General features: G+C 53.4%; 2 protein-coding genes across 3 annotated transcripts; one reads left to right on the forward strand and one right to left on the reverse strand.

The window, feature by feature from the left end:
• Positions 1-1147: 1147 nt before the first annotated feature.
• Positions 1148-7734, forward strand: GUCA1A (guanylate cyclase activator 1A). Of its 2 annotated transcripts, XM_025890737.2 has the most exons (4): positions 1148-1348; positions 6211-6360; positions 6703-6796; positions 7099-7734. In XM_025890737.2, exons 1-4 carry the CDS (start codon positions 1148-1150, stop codon positions 7266-7268), a joined length of 615 nt encoding a protein of 204 aa, XP_025746522.1. In that variant the 3' UTR covers positions 7269-7734. The 2 variants fall into 2 exon arrangements, with proteins under 2 accessions (XP_025746522.1, XP_073761346.1); XM_073905245.1 differs by lacking the exon at positions 1148-1348 and having other exon boundaries at positions 5734-6360.
• Positions 7735-9728: 1994 nt separating this feature from the next.
• Positions 9729-18514, reverse strand: GUCA1B (guanylate cyclase activator 1B). The gene is made up of 4 exons (XM_025890816.1): positions 18308-18514; positions 12248-12397; positions 10570-10690; positions 9729-9856 (listed from the first exon to the last, which is right to left on the reverse strand). The coding sequence occupies exons 1-4, from the start codon at positions 18512-18514 to the stop codon at positions 9729-9731; spliced, it is 606 nt and encodes a 201-aa protein (XP_025746601.1).
• Between the last annotated feature and the right edge of the window lie 979 nt (positions 18515-19493).

Raw genomic sequence — 19493 nt, forward strand, 5'->3', positions numbered from 1 at the left:
GTTCACGTTTTGGCTGCTTCCTTCCAGTTACAGTTCTCACGAACACAACAGTGTTGTGTGGCAGGGACAACCCTCATCCCAGGCGGGCCCCTAGGCTTAGCCTGGGAATATGCAGGACGAGCAGTAGCAGCTCACCATGCACCTGTGTGCTGGCGCCCTCGCTCACACTCACTCACACTCACACACACGTTCCCCAGGCCACTAAGCACACACTCAATGTCCCCCATCCCCATGCCCCTAGGAGGGGATGGTATCAAGTGTGGATCAAATGGAAGGTTGAATTCAGGCCTCCCGGGATGAGTCTCCGGGGGTGTGAGAGTGTGGTCAGGAGAGGACCAGTGAGTGTGTGTGTACATGGCTGTGTGTACCTGTATAGTGTTATGTAGGAGGAGATTCCCCTAGCTGCTCGGGACTCGTCTTGGATGTCCACAAACTCTGCATCAGTCAGGTGTTCTTATATATTAACTATCCGTGGTGTGACCGGAACCCCTTAAATTGTGCTGGCCAGGTGCAGTGCACAGCCCGGATCACTGTACACAGCAGCCCGGTCAGGAGCCCACACCTGGCCCAGCTGTGGAAAAGGAAACAGCTCTATCTCATATTCCATGTCTACCTCAATTCCATGTCTGAGGGCAGGAACCAAAAACATTGAGAACCCGCTCAAAGCAGGAGAGGGGAATGGAGGTAACAGGATCAGAACAGTCACTGGCTGACTGGCTGGCCACCCATTCTGTCCTGGTAAGAAAGGATAAGGAGATTGCAAAATGGGTAAGAAAATCCTCTCACCTATCAGCTCAAGGCCATAATCCCGGGCCTCTGCTTCCCTAAGCTTTGTTCTATTTTCACTCCTCTTTCCTAGGAGAAGTCCCCATTGGCTGCAAGGGTTTAGTGGGGACTTAACGCCAGTTCTCCGGCATCTCCTGGATTTGGTCGTGGGCTCGCGCAGCCCCCCATTACCTTTGTCCCTCTGCTCACCACCTCCTGACATTTCCCTGAGCTGGTTCATCGGACCCTCTTTGCTCAGCTTGGGAGGTCTCTGGCCTGTGAGCGAGGAGGGCCCAGGGTTAGAAAGCCAAGCCGCCCTGGGCCAGGGGCCGCGGGGAACAGGACCCGTCCACCTCGGGCACTGCCGCGTGCAGCCTGGGAGATGGGCAATGTGATGGACGGGAAGTCGGTGGAGGAGCTGAGCAGCACCGAGTGCCACCAGTGGTACAAGAAGTTCATGACCGAGTGCCCCTCCGGCCAGCTCACCCTCTACGAGTTCCGTCAGTTCTTCGGCCTCAAGAACCTGAGCCCGTCCGCCAGCCAGTATGTGGAGCAGATGTTTGAGACCTTTGACTTCAACAAAGTGAGCAGAGGCCTGGGTGGGGGGCGCTGGAGGCCCGGCCAGTGCAGGGCTGGGGGGCGCAGATGCCGGAACATGGCGTCTCCCGGAGGAGGGGGTGTGCTTCTCTGTGTATCTGGGGCTACGTTAGGGAGTCAACTGATCTCATGTTCATTGAGCACCTACTGTGAGTCAGGCACTGGGGGTTCAGAAACAAACCAGGCCCCAACTGCACCCTCACCTTCCAGGGGAAGACAGAGGGGTCCATAGGTTAGTGTGCCCACAGACCCAACCTAATGGCTTCCTCTGCCTCGTCCACACACATGTCTCGATTTACTCCAAAACATGTGTGAACACTTAGAAGACAGTCGTCGAGCACCTACTAAGTGCTGGGTGCTATGCCTGGAGCTTTTGCCCAGGCCCTTAGAGGCTCACAGGGTACAGGAGGAGAGGGAGTGGAGAGGAGAGAGCAGGGTGATAAGCCCCTGGCCCCGGCTGGCCTGGCGCAGGCAGGCCCATGTTACGTGGGTTGTCCCTGATGCTCTGTGGTTCACCTGTGATGCTCTGGGGACAGGCCAGGCTGCCTGGTCGCTGGGACCTCTAGGCTACTCCCAACTCCAAAGTGCCCAAAAACCTCAGCTCACCTTCTCTCAAGTGGGTCTGAATGAAGGTCTGCACGGTGGTCAAATGGTACTCTCCCTGAGTCATCACTGGGACACAGGGTGGGGACTTCCTGATCAGCTAGAGGGGTACCGGGGCAGGGGCTAGGCACAGTGAGTTAGGGCCCTTAGTTTTCATCAGCTGGGTGGCCGTGCACCCAGCATCTCCCCCCCCAACCATCCTCAGCTCAGTACCCGCATCTGCCATGGAGGTTGAGAGCATGAGTCAAGATGTTTGTTGGTTTCAAGAGCAAATCTTCCATTTATTTGGAGCAATTCAGTCAAGATGCAGTGGCAGAAGGACCCAAATCTCCAAACCTGTCTCCCTACCCCATTGGACCCCACCCAGGATGTGATGATGCTCTACCATGCATCTACTTCAAGCTGGGGACAGGCTGCCCAGAGCTTTCTCGGCCCCCTTCACTACCCAGAGGGTCCAAACACCACTGTGGGCAGGGCTTCTAAGGACAGCTGGGGCTCAGAAGCTATTTAAAACTCACTAATATTTAGGGTCAAGGGGCCAAAGCAGATTATGGGCTTTGAGTCCCAACCTCAAGGGCAGCATTCTGGTGCCCAGTGGCTTTCCTTGGGTGGGGGGGTTGCTGGGGAGCAGAGTACTGGCGCCCACGGCATGGAGACCAGAAGGGATGGCATCAGCATGCTGGGCCCCCCAAGTGCTCCACAGGAAGGAATAATTCCTGAACGGCAGGGAGGAAAGTAATGGTTGAGCCTCAATGCCTTATATCCAAACACGCAGCTTCTCACCTGCTAAGGAAACCCTTGGGATCAAGACACATCTCCAGAAGGACCCCCTAAAATCGCATGTATGACAGCAGGGAGGGACAACCCACAAACCCTGTATTTGCAAGCATCACCTCCACTGCCCCAATCTTCCTTGATTACACCATGCACACCTTCGCCTTATGGCCTTTGTGATGCTTGGGACCCTCTTCCTCCAGAATTCTGCTTGGCTCACACCTTCCCCGGCTACAAGTCTCTAGCCCAAATTCTCCTTCCCGCTGACACTTGCCCTGATTTCTCGGTTGAAACCCTGTTTAACTGGGGCTAGCCCCTGCCCCTGAATTTCTTGTCCTACCTTCTCCCAACCAGAGCACGTCTCATCTTCCAAGACGTGCTGAATTACACTTAGCCACTATGTTTGTTGTCTGTCTCCCCCGCTGGAATGTGAGCTCCACGAGGACAGAGATTTTTGTCTGTCTGGTTCAGTGCTTTATCCCCAGGACCTAGAACGATGCCTGGACCACGGTAGGTGCTTAACAAGTATTTGTTATATGAGAAATCATGAGTTCTATGGGCGAATTCTGTGTTTTATAATGCACATTAATTCAGATACATAATTACTACAATGAAGAGTATCTTTGTAACATCTAAAAGGCCTCACGTACACCAACGGTGCCAACCCCCTTTGGGCAATATTGCCTTCTTCCCATTGTCCCGAGCAGAGAGCAGCTCGGCAGATTGACAGAGAGATGGGACACCGCAGCCGGAAGTTAAGCGGGGCTGTGCAAACGATGGCCTGTGGGCCCATTTTTATGAACGAAGCTTTATTAGAACACACCATGCCCACTTGTTTGCACATCACCCAAACAGAAATAGTTGCTCTCTGGCCCTTTTCAGAAAACATTCGCCAGCCCGCCCCTGAGTTAGCAGACAGTTGCATCCTGGTGGACTGTGCCGGAAGGGCAGGGTTGGGGGTGCAGCAGTGTGATCGGGGAGTGTGCCCCAGGGGATAAGCACGTACTTTGCTTACTTCAAAGTTTTGCCTGGGCTTGGCCGTGCCCGGCACTCACACAGGTGCACACAAATCGATGTAAATCTTCAGCCCTGCCTCTGAGCGCCGGGTAGGATTTGGGCCACCTAGTTTCTAGCCAAGGCTTGCTCATTCATTAGTTATGGGGTCTGACTCCTCTCAGCTTCAGCTTTCATCTGAAAATGGGGACGAAAAATCCCCCCTCCCGGGGGGGGGGTCGTGAGATTAAATGAGGAAAGCAAATAACACACTCAGCAGGAGACACTAGAAAGAAGTTAGTATTGCTGTGTATCCTTGCTGAATTTCACCCAAACCACAGTCTTGAAAAGCGGGCACTATCATTCCCGGTGTCCAGCTGAGGGACCGAGCCGCAGAGAGGCTGACTTGTCCAAGGCCACATTCTCCTAAGACATCAAGTAGCTCTTTCTGACACAAAAGCCCATACTTTTCCATTGCCCCCTTTTAGCCATTTAAAAAAAAAAAGTCATGAAAGTAATTTTGAACAGCTCACTGGAAACATTCCCCACAATAGAGAGAGATAAAAAATGAAAAACGAAAGTGTCCTCGCTCCGTGTCCTCTTGCCCAGGAGAAACCTCCTTGGCTGTTTTTCTTGCTTCTCTGAGCATTGTGGCACGGGGGGCTTTGCTCTGTTCTGGGGACAACCCCGGGCAGAGGTCAGACAAGGATCAAATGAGCTAAGGTGTATGTGAAAGCCTATGAGCACAGGGAAGCACCACACAAATGTTCAGTATGATACGACACCTATTGTGGGGCTCTGGCTCATCAAGGACTCACCTGAGGCCTAGGGTGGGCACAGAGCCAGATCTCAGAGGCCATCCTGCCCAGCCTCTGTCGCATCTTTAATGACAGTGCTCCAGCCTCTGCTTGTATGCTTTCAGTGACAAGGAGCTCATTACTTCATGAGTCTGGTCCGTCCGCCAGCGGCAAATCTGCCCATTAGAGGTCTTCCTTCTGACCCCAAACGTGCCTCTGGGTAACTTCCCGGTTCTGGAGCCGGGGTTGTGAGTAAGTGGAGGAACAGAGGCTGGACTCCAAGTTCACACGCTCTGAGTCCAGTGCTCCTTACTTTAGAGTGGCTCAGCTTTTCTGCAAAACACAGGCTTCCCTCCTCCAGCTTCACTCGGCTTGGGGGCGAGATGGGCAGAGGCAGGCCTATGTTCCCCACTTCCCTGACCCCACTGGTGGGGCTGGCAGGGGCAGATAGCGGGTCAGCCTGTGAAATTTGGGGGACCCTGGAGAAATACCCCCTAAGCATGTCTTGTGCCACCCTCTCGCATGGTCAATCCCTCCCAGACTCAAGAGGCCAGCACCTTTCCCAGGAAGCCTCCCTGAGCCTCTCCTCTGGCCTCTGGCCTGGCAGAGTTGTGTGGTCTTGTTCTGTGATTCCATAATGTCCTGTCCAGATGTGCTATCACTGCATTACATCGTGATGGCATAGTGAGCTCTCTCTCTCTCTCTCTTTTTTAAGGTTTTTATTTTATTTATTTGACAGAGAGAGACACAGCCCAAGTAGGCAGAGCTGCAGGCAGAGGGAGAGGGAGAAGCAGGCTCCTGGCTGAGCAGGGAGCCCGATGCGGGGCTAGATCCCAGGACCCCGGGATCATGACCTGAGCTGAAGGTAGACGCTTAACGACTGAGCCAGCCAGGCGCCCTAGTGATCTCTTTATAGAAACGATCATAGTCAGTGTAGTAACAGTAAGAGCTAACATTTCCTCAGTGTTTACCAGATGTCAGTCAGTGTTGAGTGCTTTAGGTACATAAACTCACTTAATCCCACCATAATCCCACAGAGGTAGGTACTATTATAACTGTTATAGATGAGGAAATCGAGGGCCAGAGACATTGAGTCCTTTGTCCCAGATCCCACAGCTTTGAGAGGGTGAAGGCAGGATTCAACCCTGCACCCCACCACTGCACTCCCATCAGGTCGGGGCTCATATCTTACTGAGTTCTGAAGCCTCTGTCTATCCCCGAGCAAAGAAGGTGGTCAGTAAATTTCGAAGAATAACGGGAAGAATAAGACAGGTGTTCCTTCCTCCCTTTCTACCCCCTGCCCTCTCCCCAGCTCGAAAAACCACGCCTTTACCCAGGGGTTCCCTTCCTTTTCCTCCACCTACACACACCTTCTTGCAACTGGAAGGGCTCCAGCTGGAGAATCACATGGGAGAAGCCAGTGACCGTTAGCACCAAAATGCCAGTGAAGAGAGAACATACCCTGGGAACGGGGGGTTGGTTCACCAGAAGTGCTGGCAGCCTCTGGGGCAGGCCAGGCGGCCTGCCTGGAGGCGGGGACAGAAGCGGAGGGACCCCAGCAGGAGGAGTGCGGGGCGTGGCTCAGCCTCTCCTGGGGCCTCCGGGGAGCGGGCTCAAGGTTCAGCCTCTCCTGGGGCCTCTGGGGGAGCGGGCTCAAGGCGGTTGCGCCTCTCTCGCCCAGGACGGCCACATCGATTTCATGGAGTACGTGGCTGCGCTCAGCCTGGTCCTCAAAGGGAAGGTAGAACAGAAGCTGCGCTGGTATTTCAAGCTCTACGACGTCGATGGCAACGGATGCATCGACCGCGACGAGCTGCTCACCATCATCCGGGTAACTCCAGGTGCCGAGGGCCGGGCCGGGGTGGGGGCAGCGGCCCAGGAGGACACGGAGCCGACAGCCCGAGGGCGGGCGGGGTGGCTCTTCAGCCGGCAGAACTGCAGTGTCACAAGCGGACACGATTGGGACTGAGGGTCCGGCGCGGGGTGGGGGTGGGGGTGGGGGTGGGGGTGGGGCAGCTGCGTGACCCGGGCCACGGGCCGTCCACTCTCTGGGCTTTTGTTTTTCCATCTGTACCGAGACAAGCTCTTAAACCCCAGCGTGGCCTCTAGTGCCCAGTCTGTTGCTCGGGCACCACTGAGGCCGAGCTAGGATGGGTCCTTCACTTCTCCCCAGGCCATCCGGGCCATTAACCCCTGCAGCGACTCGACCATGAGTGCCGAAGAGTTCACCAATACAGTGTTCTCCAAGATTGATGTCAATGGGGACGGTGAGGAGGGCGGGATGGGGGCCGCCCGGGGAGAGGGGCAGGGGCGGGGTGGGGGGAGGTAAAGAGGGGCCTCTGCTGGCCACATCCTCGATCTGCCCCTGCCCCAGCCACAAGAGTTGGATTTTAGGGACCCCTGGACCAGACTTTGGGCTCTGGCTCCTTTGCCTGCTCCCCCCACAGCCTCACTTTCCCCAGCGTTCGCTCTGTCCCCTTTGCAAGACTCCGGCTCTGGGCCCCAGTACAATGCTCCCGGGGAGACAGGGGCACCCTCCTCCCCCTGACTCCCTTTCTGTCTGCTCCAGGGGAACTCTCCCTGGAGGAGTTCATCGAGGGCGTCCAGAAGGACCAGATGCTCCTGGACACGCTGACACGGAGCCTGGACCTCACCCGCATCGTGCGCAGGCTCCAGAATGGCGAGCAAGAGGAGGGCGGGGAGGGGGCCGGCGGCAGGGAGACTGAGGCAGCCAGCTGAGCCCACCCGGGCTGCTTCGGTACTGGGGAGGGGATGTGTGTTGGTGCCTGGGGTCCTCATTGTAATACTAGATGCAGTCTACTGAACTCAAAGGCTCAGCTTGCCTCTTTGGGGTGCAGGGCCGGGGCGGAAGGGCAGGGGTGGGCGTACAGAGGATGGCTCCTGAACGCTGTGCATGACTCAGCAGGTGGTGACTGCCTCCTGCTGGGGGGCCCTCAGGGCCCTCCGCCAGCTTTTCCCACTGAGCTGCCCCAGTCCCACTCTTTCCCCGTCGAGGGAGCTCCGCCGCAGGGCTGGGCTTTCAGGGACTCCGACGGAATCCTACAGCTCGGGTGCTGCCATCACACGCCCGACCTGCACCCCAGTATGACGAGCCTACTTGTGTGGTGCGTTGATTTGTTCCTCCCTCCCAGAAGCATGTATTGCACACCTCCTTCGTATGAACGCAGGATATTGGACACGCCAAGAAGAGGATAGATCTCATCCCTAAGGAACTAACAGGCTAAGCATCATTATAATAAAATATGGGAAGAGAAGCTATGATACCATAGAAAGTCCTCATTTATCCCGAGGAAATCCGTCTTTATTCAGAAGTGATGGCACAGCACCCTGACTTTCCCCACTGGCCCTGCAGTGGCCTGGGGTGCCCTGGGGTTTCCCACAGCTCTGCGACTCATTGCCTGTGGCAAGTGTCCATCCCTGGTCTAACCTAAATCCCTCTTGCTGCAGTGACACCTGACACCAGTTGGGAAGTGGGCCAGGCTGTTACAGGTGGGCCCCATTCCCATTCTTTGCACACGCCAGCTTTAGGAAGACCTGAGACCTTGGGGAGAGACACAGGCTGGAGCAGTTGTGATCATATTTGCAAAGATGCTTCTTCTTCTGGGCTTTGAGTCTTCACTTCAGCTGGGTGTGGGGGAAGGACAAAAAGTGAACAAAAATATAAGGGGAAGAGAGAGAAAACAAGGGGTAAGAGGAGTGAAGCCCCCACCCCCGGGGGTGGGAGCGGGCAGAGAGGGTCCTACCGATCACCGGGACCACCCCAGCCTGGGAAGTCAGCCAGGGCCTGAGCACAGACCTGGCAGGAAGGTGGAGATCAATGCCAGGGGCAGCCTGGGACAAAAGGGAATTGACATTTCTGCGCCTTCTCTTGGTGGCTGCCTCTTGGGAGATCCTGAAGGTAGGGAGGTGGGAGGGTATTTGAACGGAGTTAGGACATTTCCCCAACGTCAAGCACACACCACCTTCCTGACTTGGGGGCGGATCTGTGTCCCACATGGATTACTAGTCTTTTTAAATTGACCGTTTTTTACCTAAAATTTATTTCTAAAGGAAACTTTAGAGGAATATCATGCCTGTGAAATTGCAGTTCAGTAGGTGAGTTTTATTTTTCATCCATCACCATAAAGACATCTCTTCGAACGACTCCCTTTATTTAAATCTAGTTTGTACACTGGGGCTGCACATAGAGTTTGTATGACAAAATAATTCCACATCTAAAAAAATAATAATCAGAAAACCCCTTGCTTTCTCCAACTTGCTCAGTGCGCAGGGAAGATAACTGAAGTTAGGGAGAGAGAAATGGCCACCTTGGGTCACATAGCAGCTGGAGGCAAAGCCGGGCCTCGAACCAATTCTCCCCGGAGACAGAGAGAGGTTTCCCCATCCTTCAAGGAGACTCCTCTGGCTTGTGGCTGGGAATCGGGCAGGTCCATGGCGGGGGGGGGGGGGGGGGGGGGGGGGGGGGGGGGGGGGGGGGGTGGGGGGGGGGGGAGAGGGTTGTGTGGGGGTGTGGGTTAGCAGCAGGGGCTGGGGGAGCAGCACAAGGGCAGAGCTGAAACAGCTCCTTTAAGCACAGCCAAGGGCCAGAAGACCAGAGCCTTACTGGCTGTGATTTTCCCTTGCGGACACCCCTGGTGAAGACAGTTGGGGAGGGGGAGGCATGACTCCTCCCCATGAACTCTTCAGGATCCTGGGAGGATGTAATTATGATCACACTCACCCCCCAACTTCTATTTTTTCTTCAGACTTGACACCTTCCAGCCCCTGGCCTTCAGAGTGTGTGGGCAGTCTCATTGCTAATTTGGTCTATGGGACCCCCCCCCCGCCATCCCTCAGTATTCCCCTGCTTCCAGCTAAGAACCAGGTAGGAAATTGTGGATGCCCCAGAACCACCCAGCCAAAGCATACTTTTCCCAGAAGCAGCTGAAAGGAGAGAGGAAGCCGGTTCCCTTCACCACCCCAGTAAATACTCCCAGTGGACTGTGTCCTGTTGGCCACTTGAGACCAACAGCCCCGATCCACCCCCCTCAGCCCCAACCCCTTTCATAGGGGGTGCCAGAGAAGAGTGGGCACAAGCAGGCTGAGCCAGGGACCCTCTCACTATTCTGGAAACCTGGAGAGCCTGGAGGCTTGGAGGGGCCTGTGGACTCGAACTGGGCTCCCAGGACCCCAGACCCCTCAGAACATGGCACTTTTCCGCCTCTGTTGAGAGATCCAGGCACCGGGATTCACGTCCAACTGCAGCATCTTCATCACCCACTTGTCACGGCGGGCACCTTCGATGAGCTCATTCAGAGACAGCTGGCCTGCGCAAGGGGTAGGAGCGATGGTCACGTGGGAGCATGGAGACACGGGGCTGGGGGCGAGAGGAGAGGCCTCCCCTCCCAGGGGACATCCTCTTAGACAAGCCTACATGTCTTACACGAAGGAGCCTGCAGTCCCGGGGCCCAAGCTTGGGGGCTGGTCAATTCTTCCCGTTCTCCAGGAGTCTCCTGGAGGCTTCAAGAGTTTCTTAAAGGGACTTGCTTTGTAAATGAATTTAAGTTTACTTTGGCCCATGGTACCTTCAAAATGTTCCTGGGGGCTCTTCTGTGTGTGTTCCCAGCCAGCTCCCTCCCTCCGCAGCTTTGGGGCTGCTGCGCCAAGCTTGAGGGCAGAGGGCCTCAGTAGCCTGAATGGGGGCCTACCCTATGCCCGTCTCTCCAATACCTCACTCCATTGATTCCTCGGAATTACTATTATACCTTTTTCCAGATGAGGAAACTGAGTCCAGGCGGAGCGGTGAAATGGTTTGCCTGACTCTAACGCTCCTACTCTTTGACTGCGCTTCCCTGGCCTCCATCAGCAGCTCCAGTGGGAGCTTAACTCGCTCTTGCCAACATCACGTGCCAGCGACACCCCTGTTAGGTTATGTCCTCCTCTCGGCCCCCAGAGCCCAGCTGAGGAGAACAGTGGCTGGGAGGTGGAGGGCCTGGGGGTGCTGTGGAGTGGGCCGCCCCCCATCGCTGCCTCCCATTACCATCTCCGTTCTCATCCACCAGAAGGAAGATCCTGTCCACCACCTCCTCGGGTGTGAGCAGCTCTCCCTGCTGCTCAGACTCCATCTCCACCCTGCAGGCTTTCTTCAGTCTGTAGATGGCCTGCGGGACAAAACCCGAGCTGCGGCCCTCAGCGAGAGCTTGCGCAGTCCCTCCCCCCAGGCCCTCAGCCCTGCGTCCCCAGCACTGCCTCCCACCCCAACAGCTGGTGCATCTTAGGACCACAGGACCCAGACCCTAATACAAAGTGACCCGTCCTAGGGCTGTTCTCTCAGGGTCCACCTGCGTGTCAGGCCTCACAGGCCACCCCACCCTGATGCTAGCTGGTGGCTTTTCCCCTGTGAGCGTCAGAGTGAGCCCCAAACCCTTCAGTGAGGGAGGTACCCGGCTCTGTGGTGGTCTCAGCTCCGCTTTACGCGGTGAGAGATGGAGATCCAGAGAGGAGAAGAGCATGAAGCGTACTTAGGAGCGTATGTGTAACATCGGATGATGGGAGATACCGGGGTTTGGACTGGAGGGAAAAACAGGTTTCTCCTTTGCCCTGTGTCCCCTCCCTGTGAGGCACTGTTGGTGAAGGGGAGGGAGGAAGAGACAGAGAACCGTGAGGGTTTTCCTTAGTTTCTCGACGGGGCGCTCTGCGGACAGAGGCCTGTCTTGCCAATCCCAGGGCGTCACGGCCTAGCGCGGTGCCTGGGACACAGTGGGCCCCACCGACAGGGTCTGGGAGCCCCAGAGGTACAGCCAGCCCTGGCACCTCCTGCGATGGATAAACTCGGGCAGACCACAGAACTGCCCCGAGGCGACTTCTTTATCTGTGGCCTGGGCGGACAGCCCCCACTTGGGAGTACGCTTCTGGGGAGGAACAGGCTGACGCGGGTCAGGTGTCAGTCCAGGCTATACTGGGGACGTTTTCCTCCTTGCTCATTCTTGCTAATCGTCTATCAGCGTGGTTGGTCCTGCAAAGAACCAGCTTTTGGTTTTGTTGACTTTTCTTCTCTGTGCGCTTGTTTTCTACTTCATTAATTTCTGCTCTTTAGTATTTCCCTTCTTCTACTCTCTGGGTTTAATTTACTCTTCTTTCTCTCTCTCTCTCTTTTTTTTAAGATTTTGTTTATTCATTTGTCAGAGAGAGAGAGAGAGAGCACGAGCAGGGCGAGGGGCGGGGAGGGGGGAGAAGCAGACTCCCCATCGAGCAGGGAGCCAGACTCGGGGCTGGATCCCAGGACCCCGCGATCATGACCTGAGCCAAAGGCAGGCGCTTAACCGCTTAACGACTGAGCCACCCAGGCGCCCCTGTTTTTTTTCTAATTTTTTGAGATGACTTCTAAGATCATTGATCTTCAGTCTCTTATTTTCTAGCATATACATTTTAGGGCTAAAAAGCCTCTGCCAGCCCAGCATTGGTTGCATTCCCCCGTTTTGTTATGTTACGTGTGCATTAATGCCCAGTTCAAAATACTTGGTGCACCTCTGTGTGTGGTATAATTTCTATGCTGTCTGGAATATTTAGCAGTGTGTTGCCTTATTTCCAAGCCGATGGGGATTTTTAAGGTATCTTTTTGTAACCGCTTTCTAGCCTAATTCTGACGGGACGGATAGCACTCTCTGAATGATTCCAATGCTGCCCCCAGCCACAGGGGCCCCCCGGCAGCCGCTCACCCCCACGATGTCCAACAGCTCCAGGCGGTCGATGCAGCCGTTGCGGTCCTTGTCGTAGATCTTGAAGGTCCACTTGAGCTTGTGCTCCAGGGTGCCCCTCAGCACGAGGTTCAGAGCTGCCACATACTCCAGGAAGTCGATGGTGTTGTCCTGAGGTGGGGACGGGAGCTGTGAGGCCCACCCCCCCCTTCCCCGGGGCACAGAGGCGGGCGGATTCTGGCCCATCCATCCCTGCACGCCCAGGGCTTTCCCTCCGGCCACCCTTGTGGCCTCTACAGCTTCGCTCATGGCTGGGCTCCAGCCCAGCATCCTTACCCAGTCTGGGATCACCCCATCCTACCTGCCCTTCCAGGCCCCAGCTCAAGGGTCGCCTCCTCCAGGAAGCCTTCCTTCTCCGACCGCTTCAGCTTACAGTGGTCTCTCTCGCTCCCTCTCCTAGCATTCAGGGCCCCTATACGCGGTTCCGCGCAGTTTGGGTCTCACTCTTGCGGCCTTGCTTAGCCGTTCTGTGCCTGTGTCTCATTCTCTAGCTGTATCATAGGCTCCCCGAGAAACGGGGGACTTCCACTGTCCTTGTCTCTCCTATGTGCTTCGCACAGCGCCGCTGCTGTGTGTCAGGTCTCATAAATATGTACGAATCCATGAATCCGTGATTGACTTCATTTGAATTTGGCACTAAGGCAGTTCTGGAAGATTGGAAAGCCGTGCTCACACTAAAAATGTCCTTTGCCCTTTCATTCACTCTGAGCCCGAGGGAAGGCAGATAGGCCGTGGCTCCAGCCCGGCTCACAGCTCACGTATAGGCCCAAGTGGGCATCACCCTCCCCGCAGGACAGGTCTCCTCCACCCCCACCCAGGAAGGGGCAGGGGAGACTGAACTCAGGGGCTAACCGCCCAGGGGGAGGAGGGGGGCACAGTCCACCTCTGTGGTGACTCTGACCAAGTAACCAGAATGTGACAATGATCCAAAAGCAGTACACAAGAGGCAGAGGGAGCACTTGCTTCTTGTCCTTCCACACCAGTTGAGTTGGAGGTGAGAGGCTGCTGGTGGCGTCTGCAGTGGGTGGTCAGGCTGAGCCTCACAAGGAGCTCCCACTTCTAGGAGCTCCTGCTTCTGAGGGCGGGGACCTCAGCTCTCCAAAGCCAGAACCCGAGTCATCACTCTCCCCAGAGTGGCTGTCATGCACGGGGCTTTGTAACGGGAAATGACCTTGCAGGCCCAGAGCACCTCTGGCCCATTGGGTCATGCGGCTCGGGAGCCCCACCCCCAGATCAAGGGGTGGTGAGCAAGGTGTGAGCCATGGAACAGGACAGACAATGAAGCAAATAGCAAAAAGCCTATGGAAAAACCAAGAAGGAAACAAAACCAGCCCACCTCAACACCCAAAGTGTCTTATTCAACACCTTTTATGTGATTACTTCTGGTCCTCCACACCCCCCACCATGCATTTATCTAACTGAGGTCAGACTAGCTATGGTTTTATCTCCTGGATTTTTATCTTAGAATGCCCCATGTCTTTAAAATTATTTGAAATCATTTTATTTTTTTGAGGGGTACTCTGCAGTCCTTCTTGCTGAACATGGTTTTAATATTTTACGTTACACAAGGAACATCTTTGTGTATAGATACGTTTTCTTATAACTCTGGTAATTTTTTTAGGGTAGGTTCTTAGCAATGGTTTTTTTTTTTTTCTTTCTCTCTCTTTTTTCACTAGTCTTTAATGCACTGTGTAAGTCTACCGTTCTGAGAAATTTTGTCATGTGTGTAGATGGGAGTAAATCTCAAGGCAAGGACATTCTCTTGTGTTAATAGTCACATCCCTCTTCCGACCATAACCCTCGGCAGCCACCGATCTGTTCTTCAGGACTATAGTATATCCACCTGGAGAATGGTATACACGTGGGATCACACAGTGTGTAGCTTTAAGATTGGCTGGTTTCACTCAGCACGATGCCCTGGAGACCCATCCAAGCTGCTGAGTGTATCAACGCTTCCTTCCTTGCTACTGCTGAGGGGTCCTCCACTGCATGAATAGCCCCTCGCTGTTCTCACTCACTGAAGGTTATCTGGCTTGCTTCTAACCACCCTCCCTGAGCTTTATTGAGATATAATTGCAGACTAGCCTTTTAAAGAACGTTGTGTGAATTTAAGGTGTGCAATGTGATGGTTGGTTGGTTGTTTTTTGAAAGGCTATTTTCATTAGTAATTGTTTATTAAGCTTACTAAAAATCAATCTTATGTTTCTTTTTTAACAAGAGTAGAAAAACGTATGCTAAATGGTTGGTAGGAACCATCTATGTCACGTATGCCATCTCCCTCGAGCTTGTTATACCCACTTTATGGATGAGGAAGCTGAGGCTCAGAGGTTAAATAAGTTGCCCAAGGAAAAGCCACCCAGGAAGTGGCCGAGGCTTTCAAGCTACATGTCTTCTCTAGTTCAAGTTGGAGAACTTTCCTTCTCCTCTTAAGGTCTATTACTGTCTGAAAAATGAGCCTCGTATCTATCACCACAGAGAGAAAAACAAAAAAACAAAACCACTGACAAATCCTTACTCTCCAGACCTATGGCTTCTCCCACATTCTTTGTCTAGAACCTTCTGTTCTCACAACATCCTCCCTCAGCATGATGCAGTCACCACAATGAGCCCTTGCCTCCCAAGAGGCACACTGTAGAGTAGCCCTTCCTGAGGGGTGACCTCACCTGTAAGGTTGTTCAACCCCAGGACGAGTCCTGGAAGCTCCCAGCTGGGACTAATCTCATCCTCTGTGCCCGGCCCTCGTCAGCTTCAATTACCCACAGGGGCAATGGGAAGATGATGGAAATGCTTCTGTCAGCTCAAGAGCAGGAGTGGAAGTGACAGGCGTGGGATCTGCTCTGTTGGATTATCTGCCCCATTTCTCTCTGAACTGGCTGCGTTTCTGCACCAGCCCTGACCCTACCTCAGGTTACATAAGGATCCCAGACGACATTTGATTTCACCCTCCCTTTTCTTCCAACCTAGTGCATCACAGGGCAAGCGCTGGAGAGAAGAGTGTTAGAAGGGGGAGGAGTGGCAGAGACAGGCACCCCGACCTCCTTACCTCCTCCAAACCCCCATTCCTATCCCCCAGAATTGACGTGTGAGCTAGATCTATGACCCCCTGATCTTATTTGCCCCAGCAAGTTCAGACCAATTGCCCAGAAATGAGATTCACTAATGTAAGGATTGTGCTGACGTGGGGAGTGGAGATGGGTGTGGGTTTGGAGACAGAAACTAAGTGGGCAAAGGAAAGGAGGAGGGGCTCAGTCCCCAAAAGAGGAACTTAACACACCTCTAGGAAAGCTCTTCCTTAGTAGTAGAATTCCAGTTAATAAACAAAGAAGGGATGGTAGAATTAGAAAATTATCAACGATGTCAAACCTAGCAAATGCAAATCTGAGGAGCAGGAGGATATTTGCTTAGTCTCAAAGTATCTCCCTATAAGATGCTTGTTAAGTACAAAGGAAAAATGTGAAGTAAGTGGAGGAAACCGGCAGACACCATGGAACCAAGTGATGGAAGTTAACCACTCAGCAATGGGGCAGACCAACATGACGTGCCCCCGACAGGAGGCCCTGAGAAGGACATGACATGACCTCTGGGGCATCTGTGCCAGAAACGGAAAACCCGAAACTAATCACAAAGCTACACTGAACAAACCCAAACTGTGAGATGTTCTACAAAATTAATTGGCCTGCAATCTTCAAAAATGTAAGGGTCAAATAAGACAAAGAAAAGCTGAGATTAAAGATTCCAAATTAAAGGCTAAAAAGACAGGCCAAGTAAATGCAATGTGTGATTGGACCAAAAAAAGAAAGAAAGAAAGGAAAGCAAGAAAGCAAGCTATAAAGGACACATTACATGTCAATTTGACAAAACTTGAATATGGATTAGGTAATGGAATTGGGTCAATGTTGAATTTCCTGACTTTTTAATAAAAAGATTTATTTATTTGAGAGAGAGAGCATGCACAGAGGGAGAGGGAGAGAGGAACTGAAGCAGACTCCATGCCCAGCATGGAGCCTAACGCAGGGCTCAATCTCATAACCCTGAGATCACAACCTGAGCAGAAAGCAAGAGTTGGGTGCTTAACCGACTGCACCACCCAGGTGCCCCTGGATTTCCTGACTTTGATCTTTGTATTAGGTTATTTAAGAGAACCTCCTTGTTCTTACGAAAAACACACTGAAATACATGGTGGTAAAAGGGCATGACATCTCCAACTTTCTCCAAAAGAGAGGGACACACACACACACACACACACACACACACACACACACACACACAGCAAATGAGGCAAAATGTAAACAACTGGATAAAGTGTACGTGGGAGTCACTTATATTATTCTTTCAACTTGGTATAAGTTTGAAATCCTGTCCAAATAAAACTTATAGGGGCACCGGCACGGCTCAGTCAAGTTAAGTGTCTGCCTTCAGCTCAGGTCATGGTCCCAGGGTCCTGGGATGGAGCCCCAAGTCGGGCTGCTAGCTCAGCTGCGAGTCTGCTTCTCCCTCTGCCTGCCACTCCCCCTGCTTGTGCTCTCTTCTCTCTCTGTCTCTAAGATAAATCAATAAAATCTTTTTAAAAAGTTATAAAGAAAGGAAAAAAGCAGTTGCTGCCTATCACGTGCTAATTTGTAAGAAGAGATGAGGTAGGTATAAGGGGTTCAGCTATGTTATGTCCACTAGCTTGACAATCCCTTTGGGATCTTGAGTTGTTATCATACTGAATTTTTAGACGAATATGGGGAAGACTGATATATTTATGATAGTAAGCCTTGTCACGTATGACCTGTTTTGTTAAAAATCACTTTCTCTTTCTCAAAAACAAAACAAAACAAAACAACAAAACCAGAAACAAACTGCCTTCTCAGCAGGCACACCTGACTGGGAGTCAGGACCCTTCAGTGTATGACCTTGGCCAATCAGTTCACTCCCTTTTGTCCTGGCTGTTTCGTCATTTCATTTGGGTAATGAAGTGGGCTGCCACGGGCTTGGAGGAGGAGCTTGGAGAAGTCTGAAGCTCAGTCTGTGCCCTTTGAGGGAGTTCATGCGGTTCATCCCCAAGGAGGTTTCTGCTGCCCTGAGGACGCCGACCCCACCCTCCCATCCCCCCGACACGTGCTGAGGAGATGTGCACTGACTGGTACTCAGACCAAGGTCAGCCCTGAAGGGCATTCCCAGTGTTTCAGCCTAGAGAGTGAAGCTCTCCACGCATGGAGAAGTGGGGTATAGAGGCTTTCTCCAGATCAGTATCTAGGCCCAACACCCTCCCCTCAATATGGGTGGCGGAAATAGTACTTGAGGCAAATCTAATGATCTGAAGGATGATGGCGGCACCGGATGGACAACCTTAAAGAATGAAGGGGTTTCCATTTCTAAATTCAATCTCCAGGTTCGCACTTACAAAATATAGCATCTTCTCAACTGCAGATGCCATTGGAGGGCTTAAAGAAATCCTGTGGTTGAATGATTTCATGGAACCTTCCATGACTAGGAGACTTGTAAGGGACTTTTGCATCGTCCGTCCAGTTGCCCCATCAGCACAGGAGGCCCCTCCAGCATGTGGGTGGGAAGACTGGTCTCAACTCCAAGGACCCCAACGAGGGGGAGCTCAGGCCTTTGGGACAGTTCTTTAGCTCTTTGGAGTGACAGGGGCTCTGGTGGGTGTGAAAAACCAAGCCCTAAGGCTGTAGAGCCTTGGCCAAAAATACAGAGACTGCGGACTGACCTGTGTGCCCCTCTGCCCAGCCTACCTTCAGCTCTCAGCAGGAGGAGAGGGGGAGTCAGGAAGAGCAGAGAGACAGAGGGAGAGAAGGTGAGACAGAGAGGAGGGAAGGAAAGATGGGAAGGGACGGGATGATGGGAAGAGAGAAGAGTGTGGGCGAAAGAGAGAGACAGAAAAGGGGAGCAGGGAATGGAGAGAAGAAAGCAGGAGGACTGGGGACGGGGAGCTCCCTCCCACCAGGGATGCTCCTTCCGCTCAGCGGATGTGAGCCAGGCAGGCTGGCCGCCGTCCTCCCTTCGGTGCCTCCTTACCCCATTCTTGTCGAAGGCTTGGAACATGCCCTCTACATACTGGGTGGCCTCCTCGTTGCCTGTGACCTTGAAGAAGCGCTTAAACTCGTGCAGGAAGAGAGAGCCGCTGGGGCACTCCACCACGAACTTCTTGTACCACTCCTGGAGCTCGGCCAAGTCCATTTCGCCGGCCGCCTCCACCTCCTCCCAGCTGAACTGCTGCCCCATCCTGGCCTGGGGGGGATGTCAGGGAGCCAGGATGTGTGCTGCCTCGGGGGCTGCTGCGGATCCGTGCCTTAGGCGAGGGCCCTCTTCCCACCTCTCCTCCGCTCAGCCAGCCTCTTCATCATCTCCTGGCGACTGAACACGATGGGCCGTGTAGGGGCAGGTGGCTGGGGAGGGGGGGGCACCAGCCCAGCTCAGCACCCTAAGATCATTAGAAGATTCCTCTGGAAGGTCTGACCTCCAGGCAGCTGAGCTCCCCCAGCCTCACCCCTCCCTTCAGTCTCACCAACCACGCAACTCAGCCTCCCTGGCAGATTGGGAAGGGGGAGAAAGGCAGGACACCGACACCCCACCATCTCACACACGCTCCCCGTTCCTTTAGTTGGGCACCGCACTGCTCCAGAGAAGCTCGACTTGGAGACACAGGAGATTCTGAAGTCCAGAGAGGGGCACAAGACCAACTCCTAGCCCACGAAATAGAACCCGCTGGCGAGCTGGGGCTCACTCCTCCCCAGGGCCCAGTGAGAAGCAGCAGAATCGGTGACGCGAAGGTCCCCAAGCTCAGTCCCAGCAAGTCACACCCTTGAGTCTTGGAAATTTTCCATTTTCCAATTTAAAGGACAAATGCGTCCTTCCAACAGCCTTCACACAAGACCTAGGGACAGGGCTTCTCCTACTTTCTCTCCCAAGTGTGAGTACATGAGAAGGATCTGGGAGCATGGCTTAAAATACCTCTAAGCCTCTTGCTTTTATATTAAATGTCCTGCAAATTTGTTTTTGAATCAATTATATATTTGCACTTATTTTAATGTAATATTAAAATGATACCTTCAAGAAACCAGAAGATCTGATGCACTTTTCTAGATTCTAAGAGCAGCTGTTCCAGTGAGTCTTCTAATCTCAGGGGTAACACTGCCTGTCTCCCATTGGCTGTCCGTTCCTGAAACGTTCTGTACACCTCCAGGCCTGACCCCCTCTCTCA

Source organism: Callorhinus ursinus, unplaced genomic scaffold, assembly GCF_003265705.2.
Source record: "Callorhinus ursinus isolate GAN/ISIS: 27379988/994484 unplaced genomic scaffold, GSC_fseal_2.0 scaffold22, whole genome shotgun sequence".
NCBI lineage: Eukaryota > Metazoa > Chordata > Mammalia > Carnivora > Otariidae > Callorhinus > Callorhinus ursinus.